Source organism: Leucoraja erinacea, chromosome 4 (genome assembly GCF_028641065.1).
Source record: "Leucoraja erinacea ecotype New England chromosome 4, Leri_hhj_1, whole genome shotgun sequence".
Classification (NCBI taxonomy): Eukaryota; Metazoa; Chordata; class Chondrichthyes; order Rajiformes; family Rajidae; genus Leucoraja; species Leucoraja erinaceus.
This window is the reverse complement of record NC_073380.1, coordinates 52,328,063-52,344,828: the sequence shown is the minus strand read 5'-3', so window position 1 is coordinate 52,344,828 and position 16,766 is coordinate 52,328,063. Positions and strand designations below refer to the sequence as shown.

General features: G+C 43.3%; 1 protein-coding gene across 1 annotated transcript; it reads left to right on the top strand.

Moving 5' to 3' along the window:
• Window positions 1-4,673: 4,673 nt before the first annotated feature.
• Window positions 4,674-14,937, top strand: LOC129696402 (actin, non-muscle 6.2-like). Its single transcript, XM_055634262.1, has 2 exons — window positions 4,674-4,822; window positions 13,642-14,937. The coding sequence occupies exons 1-2, from the start codon at window positions 4,697-4,699 to the stop codon at window positions 14,644-14,646; spliced, it is 1,131 nt and encodes a 376-aa protein (XP_055490237.1). The 5' UTR covers window positions 4,674-4,696; the 3' UTR covers window positions 14,647-14,937.
• Window positions 14,938-16,766: the final 1,829 nt, after the last annotated feature.

Here is a 16,766-nt window from a genome sequence, read left to right as displayed (position 1 = left end):
GACCCGGTGACATTGAAACAGGAGATGTGGTCAGTATGGATAGAACTAAGGAATTGTAAGGGTAAAAATACCCTAATGGGACTAATCTACAGGCCCCCAAACAGTAGCCTGGACATAGGGCGCAAGTTGAATCGGGAGTTAGAAATTGGCATGTAGCAAAAGTAATGCTGTGGTTGTTATAGGAGATTTCAGCATGCAGATAGACTGGGAAAATCAGGTTGGTACTGGACCACAAGAAAGGGACTTTGTAGAGTGCCTTTGTGATGGATTCTTTGAACAGCTTGTATTGGAGCCTACCAGGGAGAAGGCAATTCTGGATTTAGTGTTGTGTAATGAACCGGATTTGATAACGGACCTCGAGGTTAATGAGCCATTAGGAGGCAGTGACCATAACATGGTCAGGTTTAATCTACAATTGGAGAGGGAGAAGAGTAGATGTTGCAGTTGAATAAAGGGGACTATGGGACCATGAGGGAGGAGCTGGCCAAAGTTGACTGGAAAGATACACTAGCAGGGATGACAGTAGAACAAAAATGGCAGGTGTTTCTAGGAATAATACAGAAGGTGCTGGATCAGTTCATTCCTAGCAGGAAGAAAGATTCCAAGGGGAGAAAGGGACGACCATGGCTGTCAAGGGACGTCAAGGACAGTATAAAAATTAAAGCGAAGAAGTACAACGTAGCAAAGATGAGCGGGAAGCACGAGGATTGGGTAATGTTTAAAGAAAAACAGAAGATAACCAAAAAGGCAATACGGGGAGAGAAGATGAGGTACGAAGGTAAGCTAGCCAAGAATATAAAGCAGGATAGTAAAAGCTTCTTTGGGTATGTGAAGAGGAAAAAATTAGTTGGACCCTTGAAGACCGAAAAAGGTGAATTTATTATGGGGAACAAGGAAATGGCAGATGAGCTGAACAGGTACTTTGGATCTGTCTTCACTAAGGAGGACACAAACAATCTTCCTGATATAGTAGTGGCCAGAGGATCTGGGGTGACAGAGGAACTGAAGGAAATCCACATTAGGCAGGAAATGGTGTTGGATAGACTGATGGGACTGAAAGCTGATAAATCCCCAGAGCCTGATGGTCTGTATCCCAGGGTACTTAAGGAAGTGGCTCTAGAAATCGTGGATGCATTGGTGATAATTTTCCAATGTTCTATAGATTCAGGATCAGTTCCTGTGGATTGGAGGGTAGCTAATGTTATCCCACTTTTTAAGAAAGGCGGGAGAGAGAAAACAGGGAATTATAGACCAGTTAGCCTGACATCGGTGGTGTGGAAGATGCTGGAGTTAATTACAAAAGATGAGATAACAAACATTTGGATAGCAGTAACAGGATCAGTCCGAGTCAGCATAGATTTACGAAGGGGAAATCATGCTTGACTAATCTTCTGGAATATTTTGAAGATATAACTAGGAAAATAGACAAGGGAGAGCCAGTGGATGTAGTGTACCTGGACTTTCAGAAAGCATTTGATAAGGTCCCACATAGGAGATTAGTGAGCAAAGTTAGGGCCCATGGTATTGGGGGTAGAGTGCTGACATGGATAGAGACATGGTTGGCAGACAGGAAACAAAGAGTAGGGATTAACGGGTTCCTTTTAGAATGGCAAGTAGTGACTAGTGGGGTACCGCAAGGCTCGGTGCTGGGAACACAGCTATTTACAATATACATTAATGATTTAGATGAAGGGATTAAAAGTAACATTAGCAAATTTGCAGATTACACAAAGCTGGGTGGCAATGTGAGGAGGATGCTATGAGAATGCTGGGTGACTTGGACAGGTTGACTGAGTGGGCAGATGCATGGCAGATGCAGTTTAATGTGGATAAATGTGAGGTTATCCACTTCGGAGGCAAGAATCGGAAGGCAGAATGATGAATGGTGTCAAGTTCGGAAAAGGGGAAGTACAACGAGATCTGTGAGATAGTGTCCCGTTGTTTTGTGTTTTTTATGTTGTTTATTTTGTTTTGGTTAGTCTAGTTTTTTGGTTTTAGTTTGTGTTTTTAGGGGGGGGGGTTGAAACGGGGTTTGCAGTCTCTCCCTGCGGGGGAATATGACCTTTTTGTCGTATTCCCCATCTCTGCCTGCCTCTTTCTGCGCTGAGGCCTAATGGAGCTGACGACCTCGAGGCTCCGGAGGCAGAGCACCGTCAGGACTCGCCCTGAGCTCGCTCCCGCGAGGGTGGTCCGGCCCAGGGCTGGAACAGGTTGGGACGCTCCCGTGAGGGCGTGAGGGCGACCAGCCGGAGGGTGGAACGAGGCTCCCGTCGGAGCGGCCGAGCTCGGGGAGGTGCGGCGCTGGCAGCCCGAGGGAGGTTCGGCGCCCAAGTCGGGGCAGCCCAGCCCGGGGGAGAAGCGACGCCCATGTCGGGGCGGCCCGGTCCGGAGGAGAAGCAACGCCCAAGTCGGGGCGGCCCGGTCCGGGGGAGAAGTGACGCCCAAGTCGGGGCGGCCCGGTCCGGGGGAGAAGTGACGCCCAAGTCGGGGCGGCCCGGTCCAGGGGAGGTTCGGAACCCAAGTCGGGCGGCCCAGCCCGAGGCTGAAGACGGCGCAGTACTCACGTGAGGGTGGCTGGGACGGTGTTCTGGCGGTGGTGGCCTGAGCCCGGGGTTCGGCCGTGGGCCAGCGGCCGTGTCTGCAGAACTGGTGGGCGGCAGCTTCAACCACTCCGGACCGCGGTGTTTGAGCCGCGGGACTGTTTTTAACATCGCCCAGGGGGGTATCGCCCCAGCGCAGAGGGAGAAGAGGAGGGAAGAGACTGCAGACTAAAGACTTTTGCCTCCATCACTGTGAGGAGATGCTGGGTGGACTCAGTGGTGGATGTTAATATGTGTTTATTGTTGTTTTATTGTATTGTATTATATGTATGACTGCTGCAATTTCGTTCAGACTTCGGTCTGAATGACAATAAAAGGCTATCTATTTATCTATCTATCTATCCATCAGTCACTGAGAGTAAACACGCAGTTACAGCAGGCAGTGAAGAAAGCTAATGGTATGTTGACCTTCATAACAAGAGGAGTTGTGTATAGGAGCAAAGAAGTCCTTCTGCAGTTGTTCAGGGCCCTAGTGCGACCACACCTGGAGTATTGTGTGCAGTTTTGGTCTCCAAAGTTGTGGAAGGAGAATCTTGTTATTGAGGAAGTGCAGCGTAGGTTCACAAAGTTAATTCTCGGGATGATCAAAGATGGACCAATGGGGCTTGTATACACTGGAATTAAAAGGATGAGAGGGAATCGTATTGAAAAATATAAGATTATTAAGGGATTGGACACACTAGAGGCAGGAAACATGTTCCTGATGTTGGGGAGTCCAGAACCAGGGGCCACAATTTAAGAATAAGGGGCATTCCATTTAGAATGGAGATGAGGAAAAACGTTTTCACCCAGAGTTGTGAATCTGTGGAATTCTCTGCCTCAGCAGGCAGTGGAGGCCAATTCTCTGGATGCTTTCAAGAGAGAGTTAGATAGAGCTCTTAAAGATAGCGGAGTCAAGGGATATGATGAGAAGGCAGGAACGGGGTACTGATTGTGGATTCTGAAAACCCCCTTTTCCTCATGTCATGCCATGATCACAGTGAATGGCGGTGCTGGCTCAAAGGGTTGAATGGCCTACTCCTGCACCTATTGTCTATTGATCACAAGTAATTGTTATCACACATAGCAGCCTTACCCGTGAAGAGCATTTTCATGCTGTTTCTTATCCTCTTCTCCCCCTCTCCGGTTGAGCAGAAGATTCAAAAACTTGAAAGCACGTACCACCATATTCGAGTATAGTTTTTCCTTGCTGTTGTCAGACTACTGAATGGTCCTCCCATAAACTTGAGTGTAGTGCCGATCTCCCAATCTACCTCATTGTGGACATTAGACTTTTTCTCTGTAACTATAATGGTGTAACTTTGTAACTCTACATTGTGTACTCAGATATTTTTCTCAGTGTGTGTGTGCTGTCAGTGTGTGTAGCATGTGGGAAGTGAGGAGGCAGCAGTCAGTATCTGCAATAAGCAGTGTGTGTGTGTCTGGCTGTGCCTACAGTGGAATGTGAACCGTACTTTGTCAAATTGCACCTGGGTAACAGGAAGAAATTGGAGTCAGAGGAATGGTGGCGACGCCTGGGACAGGGGTTTCAAGTGGAGGCAATTAGAGGGAGAGAGATAAAACGAGAGGGATAATGAGATGCACATACTTCCATTGTTAAATTGAATAATAATTTTGAATCATGCATTATCATTAAAATACACTATAGAGTGGAAAATTGTCAGAAAGTTATCTTTGGAAAAAGGAACTTATAAATGACCGACTTCTCAGATGCAGCCCCGGATGTTCGCAGTCCCGCCTGCTGATCCTCAATGACTGGCAATCCTAAAACGGTACAGAGCAAAGATCATAGAGCGGAGCTGATCTTTGGTACAGGGAAGGGTTGGGCACCATATAAAGGAAGTCGGAGGTTGAGCTGCTGAGTTTCTCTTTTGAAGAAGGAGTGAGACAGACTTCATCGGCAGTGAGTGGGGCATAATGGGCAAGGAATGGTTCTGGATTAATTTGTGAGCAGCAGCTTTAGTGGGATTCTGTAACTAGGAAATGAGAATTTAGTTTTCTGTGCACTGGTGTGGTTCGGGTTTGTGCTCTGAGTTTGTGTCTTGGTGTTGACGGATTTTCTTTCCATTTCAGTCACTCCCCACTCGCTGTAAACCATGGCTGATGATGAGATTGCCGCGCTGGTGGTGGACAATGGTTCCGGGATGTGCAAGGCTGGCTTTGCAGGGGATGATGCCCCGAGAGCTGTGTTCCCCTCCATCGTGGGACGGCCTCGACACCAGGTGAGTCCTCCAGCTGTTGTCTGTTGCAAACCCCCCTTTCCTCATGTCCTGGTTTATTCTGTTGAGTTGCAGCCGATCTCTTGATGTTCGTGTCGTGTAGGTGTCAATCAGTGTATGTTGTCATCTGAGTCGGATTCCCCTTTCTCTCCCCCTTGTAGAAGTGGGAGATCAGCTCAGAGCCGCTGCAGAGCTGAGCTAGACATGTTCTGGGAGGCTGGAGGGAAGCCTGGCTTTCCTGCTTTCTCTTGCCGTGACCTTTGTGTTAACTCATCTCTGCTTCCATAGATTACCATGCTCACCCGCCCCTCCCTTAAAATCAGTTCTGAACTGATTGATATCTTAATCCCATTCACCCTGCTGTATATAAATCTTGCTTGGCCTGGTTGCGTAATTTGCGGCAGGCAATTCTCCTTTCTAGCTAATTGGCAAAAACAATTAAATTGTACTTGATGTGCATGGAAGAGAATCAATTGCTGGGATTTGGGGAATAAAAGGGCGAATGGGACTAATAGGATTACTTCCTGGGAGCTAACATTGCCTGGATGCAGGGTTGCCCGATTGAGATTTAAAGGCAAGCAATACTAGAAAAACACCAGAAAAAAAGCCAAACACGTTTTAATATGATTTTCATACATCATCACATGAAAAGCTCCCGATCCAGGTCATTACTATCCTCCCCACTGGAATGAATGGTACATACGGCATAATAAACCTTGTCTGATGTGAAGTTTTTCAGCATTACTGGAGATGCAGTGAATTCTTTGCAACATTTGTTTGAAAGCAATATTCCTGCCCTGGTTCTCAGAATAGCATCAAAAAGATGCAGCTGCATTCTGTTTCTTGACTTCGTTTTAACGGAGGATACAAGAGAAAATATCCTCTCAACTCCAGCATTGCTGACAGGGTTTATTAGGCAAGTAAGGGCAAAGGTGGACACACCCAAGGAATTACATACGCTTTTATACCCCTTAACGGAGGCGGGACACTTATGTCACAAGAGGCCACTCCCTGTATGCCAATCACTTACATAATTTACTTACAGATAAGATTCACATTAAGAGTCACAAGAAATTATATTAAGAGGCACTTACTTTGCTTACTTACAAACAATGTACACAAAACCCTTTTAACAGCCATATATTAAGTATAAACACAAAATCCTCTATCCAATCACAGGCTTAGGCTCTGCAGCTGTTTCGACTTGATGTCTTCAGAGTCGCTACAAACATAGAATTCTTGCAGAAACCTAGTCTCCATGCCACCAAGGTGTCACAAAAAGCAGAAGTTACTTCGAGCTTCTCTCGAAATCCAAACTCTAAGGCACCAGCTAGGAAACTTGGGTCTCTTCAACCTGGTGTGATCTCATATTGTCACCTCAGCAAAGCAGCTTGACCTCCACACAGACACTGTCATCTTTTTTTAAAGCACCACCAGATATTTCCCAAAGCACTAGGCTCTTAAAGGTTTAAGAGGGAACTGCAGATGCTGGAAAATCAAAGGTAGACAAAAAAGCTGGAGAAACTCAGCAGGTGAGGCAGCATCTATGGAGCAAAGGAAATAGGCGACGTTTCGGGTCGAGACCCTTCTTCAGACTGATTTGGGAGTGGGGGGGGGGGGGGGGGGGGGGGGAAGAAGAAAGGAAGAGGCGGAGAGTGGGCTGTGGGAGAGCTGGGAAGGGGAGGAGAAAGCAGGGACTTCCTAAAATTGGAGAAGTCAATGTTCATACCGCTGGGGTGTAAACTACCTGTAGATTGGTTATTTCCTACTAACCAATTGTAGTGCTTGTTAGTAGTTGCTCCACCTATATGCAATTGGCCAGCGCACCTACCCTCGCCTATTTAGCTTTGGAGTTACCAGTAACACTCACATGGCATGCGTCCCAGTACGGACTTGGTGCTGCTTGCCTGCAGACCGCTGACGATGGCGACTGCAAGCCTGTTTCTTATGCCTCTCGCACACTAACTGATACTGAACAACGTTACACCCAGATTGGAAAATAATTACTTGCAGTGGTTTTCGCCTGCACAAAATTATTTTTGGAAAGTCTGTGATTATAGAAACCGACCACCATCTTGGTCACCATCTTGAATAAACTCATTCACACTGCCTGCAATGGATGATGATGCAGCTGCAGCGATTTGATTTCAACTTTGTCTATAAAAAAGGCAAGGACAAACACATAGCTGACACGCTATCAAGGGCCCCATGCAAAACCAGCGAACAACAACTCCCTGAACAGGACCAGTTCTCAGTAATGAAGGTATCGTATGTCCCCACTGCCTAAGAAGCCTGGCAGAACACATGGCTGCTGACGAGACTTTACAATTGCTGTCCAACGTGCCTGGCAGGATAAACAACACAACACCCCGCTCGCAATCCGCCCATACTTCCTGGTTCATGACGAACTGGTGTTACAGGATGGGATTATAGTCAAGGGCCACAAGGCTGTTGTCCCAGCTGTCCTCCGGGACAAGTACTTCGACGCTGTCCACAGGGGCTACCCCGGTGTGGAGGCAAACTTACAAGGGGCGCAGAGCATGTTTACTGGCCTGGTATGACCAAGTACATACGTTACAAAACGGAAGTCTGCGGCATCTGCAAAAGCCTGATGCCACACCAGCAGAATCAGCCCTTACTGCCGCTGTCTGGTTCCTCCTCTACCATGGTCCACGGTAGCCACTGACATATTCAAATGGCATGGGAAACACTATCTGGTTCTTGTCGACTCTTATTCGGGCTGGTTTGACATCGATCTACTCCAAACCATCACATCTGAAGCAGTTATCCAGAAGTTGCAATTTCTCCATGCACGGCTACCCTGCACGCCTTCTATCCGACAACGGCAGACAGTTCACCAGCCTGCTTTTCAAAAACTTTGCACAACGATGGGACTTTCGACATATCACTACAGCCCTGAGTTCTCGCAGTCCAACTGCGCAATTTAAGGAACATTGCTAGGGATCCCATACTGGGTTCCCCAGCCCTGCGACTGATGCCTCACCAAACCCGTGCTTCCCTGCCTGTGTCCCAGCAGCTTTTGCAGCCACAGGTTCGTTCTCCGCCTGTGGTCCAGAAACAACAACAATTCAAGTGCGACGCACAAAAACATTTCTTTGACAAGTCCAGTAAGCCACTTAAACCTCTCTCCAGTGAGCAGGTTGTTCGTCTCCAGAGCCCTGCCAAAGAACCACGCTCCTACCTGGTCAGCGTAGACGGGGCCATTTACAGACGCAATCGTCAACATCTCCTTCCAGTGAAGGAACCGCGTCCTGCGACTCCGCATACATCCTCCAAAAGCCAAATAAATTTTCTGACACCAATCAAATTGGGAAAAAGCCAGATTTCTGGAATTTGGCGTTCAAAAAGTAAATCTAGCAACCCTTTCTGGATGAATGAAATGGCCTTCCCATTTATAGGAGGGTTACATTTTGTGGAGGAAATTAGTAGAACTCAGTAGATAAACCTGAAATATTAACAGGTGGCGCTGAACATTTTTAAAAACAGCGTGAGGATTGCCACCAACAGAAACATAACATTCCAAGGCGACAACATTCGTATTTTCAGAGATTATCCTGCTGAGGTTGTTAAGAGAAGAGCACTTTTCAATGACACAAGAGCAATTCTCAGGAAGATCCCAAACCTAAGATTTGCACTGCTGTACCCAGCCAAGTTGCGAGTCACCTACAAGAACACAGAAACCTTCGTTACTGATCACAAAAAAGCACTCGAATTCGCTCGGAAGACTCAAGAATCCTTGGGGCGTGAATATCATCCTATGGCTTTAATAGCCGGCGGAGAATAGATTGGACTTTAACCTGTTATAACCTAAGATTTATCTTGGCTGAACTAGTCAATTTGCTATTAATTATTACTAATCATTACTAACTATTACTAGTAAAAAATTATCATAAATTACTATAAATAAGAAATTTAAGCATTAGATTTATGTTTATCTTTAACATTTAACTAACATTTTTTAGGGGAGATAAAAATGTCCTATTGTTGGATTAATTTCCCTTGGTCCTGTTTGCCTCCCTTTTATTAATATCATTTTATATTAGGAATTTTTTATGTTTTTTTAATCCGGAGCTAGTGCTATTTTTTTACAAAAGCTACGGAAGTCATTAGATTTTTTGTCACATTAGTGTGGCTCACACTAACTACACCAACGGTAGATGTAGCTTTACTTGTTTTTTTCTTTTCCTGCACCCTTTTAATTCTGTACTCGCTTTTCTTATTTCTAAACTCTACAATACTATTTAGAATTTATTTTTTTTAAGGATACACTCTCGGGAGAAAGATCAAATAGATCCAAAACCCATCCATCCTACAGTCAGGTGGAACACTGTGTTTAATGTGTTAAACCATTCACTTTCCTACAGACTATTTAATCCATTAGATGCAAGAAACTACTATGAAAATTGGGGGTAAAGGAATTATATTCTGTAGTTGGAATGTTAACGAACCAATTAAAAGAGGTAAAGTACTTACACATTTAAAACTACTTAAGGCTGATATAATGTTTCTTCAGGAAACCCATCTTAAAAACGAGGCACATAATAGATTGAAAGCCAAATGGATTGACAAATCATACCATTCATTATTCCCTTATAAGTCAAGAGGGGTAGCTATTTTAATTCGTAATGGTTTACCATTCAAACATATCTCATCTATCATGGATACCGAAGGTAGATATATATTAGTGGGTGAATTGCACTCAACAAGATTAATATTGGTTAATATCTATGCACCAAACTTTGATAACCCCTAATTTTTTAAGAAAATATTTAATACTATCCCAGAATTCGGACAGTATAATTTGATAATTGGCGGAGATTTAAACTGCACATTAGATCCCTATTTGGATAGATCGTCAAATCAAAATAAAATAAAATCCAAGACGTGTGAATTATTAAATTCATACATAAACACTGTCAATATTAAAGATGTTTGGAGAATTGAAAATCCCTCAGGGCGAGAGTATTTATTTTATTCTCCAGTGCACAAAACTTACTCAAGAATTGATTATTTCTTAGTGGATTCCAAACTTATTCCCTATTCATATAATTCAAGATATCACAACATTATTATTTCAGATCACTCTCCCTTAACTGTTATGGTAAAAGTACAAGGAATATCAGAGAAGCAGACACCCTGGAAATTCAATCCACAAATGTTAAATGACAGGGCATGTTATTACTACCTCAACACGCAGATTAAAATGTCTTTTCAGATGAACGACCTTCCAGAAACATCTGCTTCCCTTTTATGGGAAGCTTTTAAAGCATTTGTCAGAGGGTGTCTTTTTTCATTTCAAGCTTCTCAAAACAAGAAGAATCGCACTAAACAACATGAACTAGAAAGAGAGATAAGGCAGTTAGATGAGAAAATGCGATCACTCCTTCTATGATGAAACATAACAAAATTGCTGCGCTCAAATATAGGTTAAACCATGTACTTTCAGCTCAAATTCTAAGGCTATTCCAACATACGAAACAAATACACTTTGAATTTGGCGATAAACCACAGAAATTGTTAGCTCGTTAACTCCGTAAATTAGAGGACGAACGAACAATCTACAAAATCAGATCAATAAGGGAGATTTGCTCACACCACCCAAGGACATTAGTGATAGATTCCTGCAATATTACCAGACACTATACTCAGCAAAAACAACAGATAGCTCAGTGAACATGCAAATATTTTTGCAGAAATGCAACCTCTCAGGTTTAAATGAGAGAGAGACTTACTGGACGCAGAAATAACACTAACAGATATTGAAGGAACTATCATCATTTCTCTGAAAAATGGGAAGACCCCTGGCTCCGATGGTTTGAACAATGAATTTTAATAAAAAAATTAGTGACCTGGTCTCCCCACGTTTACAGACTCTATATAGTTACGCTTTTAAGCAACAGATATTGCCACAAACTTTGACTGAATCAACAATATCACTAATTCCAAAAAAAATAAGGATCGTGAAGACTCAGGCTCATATAGAGCCATAGCCCTTATAGACACTGATCAGAAGATACTAGCCAAAATTTTAGCTCACAAATTAAGTTTGGTGATCTACAAGTTAATACATCCCGATCAATCAGGTTTTATCCCAAAACGATATTCATTCTATAATCTAAGACTTTTGTTTAATATAATTTATTCAAATAGAATATTAAATGAAGATTTATCAATCATTTCGTTAGACGCTGAAAAAGCATTTGATCAGGTGGAACGGCCTTACCTCTTTTCTGTGATGGAAACATTTCATCTCGGTGAAAACTTCTGCTCATGCGTGAAACTCCTATATACAAACCCAACAGCTAGAATATTGACCAACCAAATGTTGTCACCTAAATTTAACTTATACAGAGGGTGTAGACAAAGATGTCCACTTTCCCCGCTTTTATTTGCCCTTGTTATAGAACCATTCACAGAGAATATTACATCCCACTCAGAAATACATGGGTATAATACTAAAGATACAGTTAATAAAATTTCTTTATATGCAGACGATGTATTATTATACATCACAAACCCAGAAATTAGCATTCCGAGTTTATTTAATCTCATAACTCAATTTGGTTCATTCTCAGGATATAGAATTGATTGGAATCAAAGCAAAATTATGCCAATAATGGAACAAAACCCGCTTGTACTTCAACAGTATCCTTTTAAAATTGCCTATGAAAAGTTAAAATACCTTGGAATCTATGTGACCAAGAAATATACTTCTTTATTCAATTCAAATTTTCCTATTCTTTATATTAGGATTTTCAGAGCATAGCACAAACTACGATAAGTCAGAGACAATTTCTTGATTACTGTCTAATAACTGCGAAAAATTTAATGCTAGTTTTGGAAAAAACCATCAGCCCCCACAATTAAAATGTGGATTATGGAAATGACTGAGACCTGGCATTTGGAAAAAATAAGATTTGTCTTAATTGACAAACCAGAATTTTTTGTTAGAATATGGTCTCAATTTATTGAATTTTTGAAAATGTGAATTGGTTTAACACAAAATCAGGGTTGAAACCGGAGTTTGGGATTGGATGAATAGTTATACTCAACATTTCCTGGATCTATCTCCATAATCTTGTTATTGGTAGTTTCCTTTTGCGTCTCCTTTTTTTCTCTATTACTTTCTCTCATCTTTTTCTCCCTTTATCTTTATTCTTTAAAACAAAACCTGAAGCTATGTCAGAAATCTGTAATTAAATTGTTGCTTACTATTATTTGTATACATGCTTCTAATAAAAATAATTATTTTTAAAAAAAACAGCGTGAGGATGAGCAATTTTGATGGACCTGAGAGTCCTTGTCTTATTCAGGGAAATCTCGTCTGCACGCGCAGCAGGTAAATGAGAAATGCCGCTGGCATGTTGCTGCTACTTCAAGAAGGTTTTTAGAGGTTTAATGCAAGGGGAATGGATATAGTTAATAACAAAACACTTAACAGCATTGATGTGCAAATGTATCTTGAGGTCCAATGGGTCCAATCCAGTTCCCTGAAAGTGGCAACACAAGTAGATTGTATGTTCAAGTAGGCATATGGTACGCTTGCCTTCATCAGTTGGAGCACCGAGTATAAGAGTCAGGAAATCATGATACAGCTTTGTGGGACTGATTAGGCTGTATCTGGAATATTGTGTGCAATTCTGGTTGCTCCATTACAGGAAAGCTGTGGGGACTCTGGAGAGCGTGCAGAAGAGGTTTAACATGTTACTGAACATGTCTGAAGAAGGGTTTCGGCCCGAAACGTTACCTATCTCCTTCGCTCCATAGATGCTGCTGCACCCGCTGAGTTTCTCCAGCATTTTTGTGTACCTTTAACATGTTACTGCCTGAATAAGGGTATTAGCTGTAAGGGGAAGTTGAAAAAACTTGGATAGTTTTCTCCGGAGCATTGGAGATTGAGGGGAGACCTGATAGAAGTATATAACATTCTGAGAGGCATAAATTGGGTAGATAGTCAGCACTTTTTTCCCCCAGGGTAGAAATGTCAAGAGGACCTAGCTTTAAAGTGAGAGTGGCCATGTTTGAAGATCTGGGACAAACGATTTACACAGACTGGATACCGGTAATACGCTGCCATGGGTGGTGCTGGAGGCATTGTATTCTTTGGATGAAATTAGTGCTGAACATTTTAAAAAATGGTGTGAGAGTGGGCAATGTTGATGTTCAAATGGACCTGGGAGTCCTGGTCTTGTTCACTCGAAGCTCGTCTGATCGTGATGTTTAAGAAGCTTTTGGATGGGCACATGGACATGTAAGGAATGGAAGAATATTGATCATGTTCTATATGCCTCTTCTCACAATCTCCAAAGCCTCCACATCATATTGAGTGATCCTGCAAGATGTGAGGAAAGTGTAACCCCTTCATCAAAGCCTTCATCATTGGTGGCTGGGTGATGCCAATCCACTTTGACAGAGAAGATCTTACACTATGATCCATATTACATTATTGATGTTAGTCACACTTGAAGGAGTTGAATATAACATCTAAGTTATTGCGACTGGTGTAAACTGGAGTGGTTTAGATGACAATTAGAATGTGATTCCTAATAATGGCAATTGGCAGAAATTTAACTGCGATTCAGCAATGGCTAAGTCATCTGGCACTTGGACTTTATGGGAAGGGAGTGGGAATAAAAGGGGTTGGATAGTGGTATCATGGATTGGCAATGATTGTATGTAATGTTGTAGGTTTAACCTCTTCACTGTTGTTGTCCAAGAGCATTAGTTGAACCATTGGTCATCTGGCTTTTAGAACATCTATGTCCTGTTTTAATAGTAACCATCCAATTTCTCCACTCCAGGGTGTGATGGTGGGAATGGGTCAGAAAGACAGCTACGTTGGGGATGAAGCCCAGAGCAAGAGGGGCATCCTGACCCTGAAATACCCAATTGAACACGGGATTGTGACCAACTGGGATGACATGGAGAAGATCTGGCATCACACCTTCTACAACGAGCTGCGAGTGGCCCCAGAGGAGCACCCTGTCCTCCTCACAGAGGCTCCACTCAATCCCAAAGCCAACCGGGAGAAGATGACCCAGATCATGTTTGAGACCTTCAACACCCCAGCCATGTACGTTGCCATTCAAGCTGTGCTGTCCTTGTATGCCTCTGGCCGCACCACTGGCATTGTGATGGACTCTGGGGACGGTGTGAGTCACACTGTGCCCATCTACGAAGGCTACGCCTTGCCACACGCCATCCAGCGTCTGGACCTGGCTGGCCGGGATCTCACTGACTACCTGATGAAGATCATGACCGAGCGTGGGTTCTCCTTCACAACCACGGCCGAGAGGGAGATTGTCCGTGACGTCAAGGAGAAGCTCTCCTATGTGGCCCTAGATTTTGAATCTGAGATGCAGATGGCCAGCTCCTCCTCATCCTTGGAGAAAAGCTACGAGCTCCCTGATGGTCAAGTCATCACCATCGGCAATGAGCGTTTCAGGTGTCCAGAAACCCTCTTCCAACCCTCCTTCATTGGGATGGAATCTGCTGGGATCCATGAGACCTGCTTCAACAGCATCATGAAGTGTGATGTGGACATCAGGAAGGATCTGTACGCCAACATAGTCCTGTCTGGTGGATCCACCATGTTCCCAGGTATCGCTGACCGGATGCAGAAGGAAATCACAGCCTTGGCACCGCCTACCATGAAGATTAAGATCATTGCTCCACCAGAGAGGAAGTATTCAGTGTGGATCGGTGGTTCCATCCTGGCTTCTCTCTCCACCTTCCAGCAAATGTGGATCAGTAAGCAGGAGTATGATGAGTCTGGTCCCTCCATTGTCCATCGCAAGTGCTTCTAATGGCCCTTCATCAGTGTGACCATCAGTCTTCACCCATTTGTCCTTCTTGCCAACTCTGCCTGTTTGATTTATTGCAAATCCATAACTTTCTTAGTCACTGATGCTCCTGAAGGCTGTGAACCATGTTATAACACATGCCTGAAGTTATTTCGAGCATTACTCCTCAAATGGGTAAATGGGCATTGTTGATTGAGCTGTCAATGTCTCTGGCCAAATCTCAGCTGTAGTTGACCAGTTACTTTGAACCTTGCCATTGTCAAGTTGATTAACATTTTAAATAAAAGTGCTTTCCAATCATTACCTCTCTGTGCTATTTGTTTCTATGCTATGACAGAAGTTGGTTACCTCTCCTTTTCTCTTTCTCTCAAAAAAGGTTTATCTTGCAGGGTCAGGACCACAGGTCCCATTGCTAAACCTGGTTGTGAAGTAATGGGAGCAGACACTTCCCGTGTGTCAAACCTTCCAGTTGCTGCAATGGAACAGCTTGACCAAAGCTAACTTTAAGGTCCAAGAAAGAAAGTTTATAAAAGTTTATGTGCAGGGCACGTTTTTTACACAGAGTGTGGTGGGTGCCTGGAACATATTCCTGGGGTGGTGGTGGAAGTAGATACGATAATGACATTTAAGAGCATTTTGGATAGGCATGTGAATATGCAGGGTATGGCCGAATATGATCCCGTGCATGCAGACGAGATTAGTTTAACTTGGTATTAACTGGAATGAATTGAATGAATTAATTAAAATGTTTATTGGCCCAGTATTCACATACAAGGAATTTGCCCTGGTGCTCCGCCCGCAAGTGACAACATGACATGCAGTGACAGTTAGGAATGATACATAAAACATTAAACATTAATAATAAAACATTATTGGTTAAACATGTGCATTAAATAAAATACCAGAGCAAAAGGAGGCTATAGATTTTTGGTTATTGAATAGAGCTATTACTCGTGGAAAAAAATGTTTTTATGTCTGGCTGTGGCAGCTTTGACAGTCCAGAGACGCCTTCCAGAGAGAAGTGATTCAAAGAGTTTGTGGCCAGGGTGAGAGGGGTCAGAGATGATCTTACCCGCTCGCTTCCTGGCACTTGCAGTGTACAGTTCATCAATGGAGGGAGAATTGCAGCCAATAACCTTCTCAGCTGATCGGACGATTCGCTGCAGCCTCCGGATGTCGTGCTTGGTGGCTGAGCCAAACCAGACCATGATGGAGAAGGTGAGGACAGACTCTACGATGGCCGTATAGAATTGGACCATCATTGCCTGTGGTAGATTGTGCTTCCTGAGCTGCCGCAAGAAGTACATGCTCTAATATGCCTTTTTGACTGTGGAGTCTATGGTAGCCCCCCACTTAAGGACCTTGGAGATGATGGGTCCCAGGAACTTAGAAGACTCCACAGGTGTGACTGTGGTGTTGTTGGTGGTGGGTGGGGTCAGGGGAGGGGGAGCTCTCCTAAAGTCTACTATCAATTCCACCGTCTTAAGAGCATTGAGCTTCAGATTGTTGCAAGGCAAGGCAAGGCAAGTTTATTTGTATAGCACCATTCGTGCAAACAGCAATTTAAGGTGCTTTACAGGAAAGAAAGAATAAAATAGTCAATAATTAAAAATTGCAAAATAAGCAATACGACAAATGTATGAATAATAAAACAACGTCAATGAAACAATAAAATGATTTTAAAAAGCACATAAAAGGGTTATGGACAAGCTATAGTAAACAACAGTGTTTTTAGACCTATTTAAATGCGCTTACAGTCTGTGCACACCTCAGGTGTTCAGGGAGCTTGTTCCACAGGTGTGGAGCATAAAAACCGAATGCTGCTTCAGCCTTTTTAGTTCTGACCCTGGGAACACAGAGCAAACCTGTCCCTGAAGACCTGAGGAGTCTAGGCGCCTCATATACAACAAGTAGGTCAGAGATGTATTTTGGACCTAGATCATTCAGTACCTTGTAGGTCATTAACAGAATTTTAAAATCTATCCTCTTACACACAGGGAGCCAGTGCAAAGATTTAAGGGCAGGTGTAATGTGGTCCATTTTCTTGGTGTTGGTCAAGACTCTGGCAGCGGCATTTTGGATAAGCTGCAGTTGTTTAATTGATTTTTTATTGAGACCTGTAA

Excerpts from the sequence above, each read along its gene's own strand:
- LOC129696402 (XM_055634262.1), top strand. The coding sequence starts at position 4,697 with ATGGCTGATGATGAGATTGCCGCGCTGGTGGTGGACAATGGTTCCGGG. Across the intron at positions 4,823-13,641 it reads TGGGACGGCCTCGACACCAG|GGTGTGATGGTGGGAATGGG; the intron begins GTGAGTCCTCCA and ends TCTCCACTCCAG.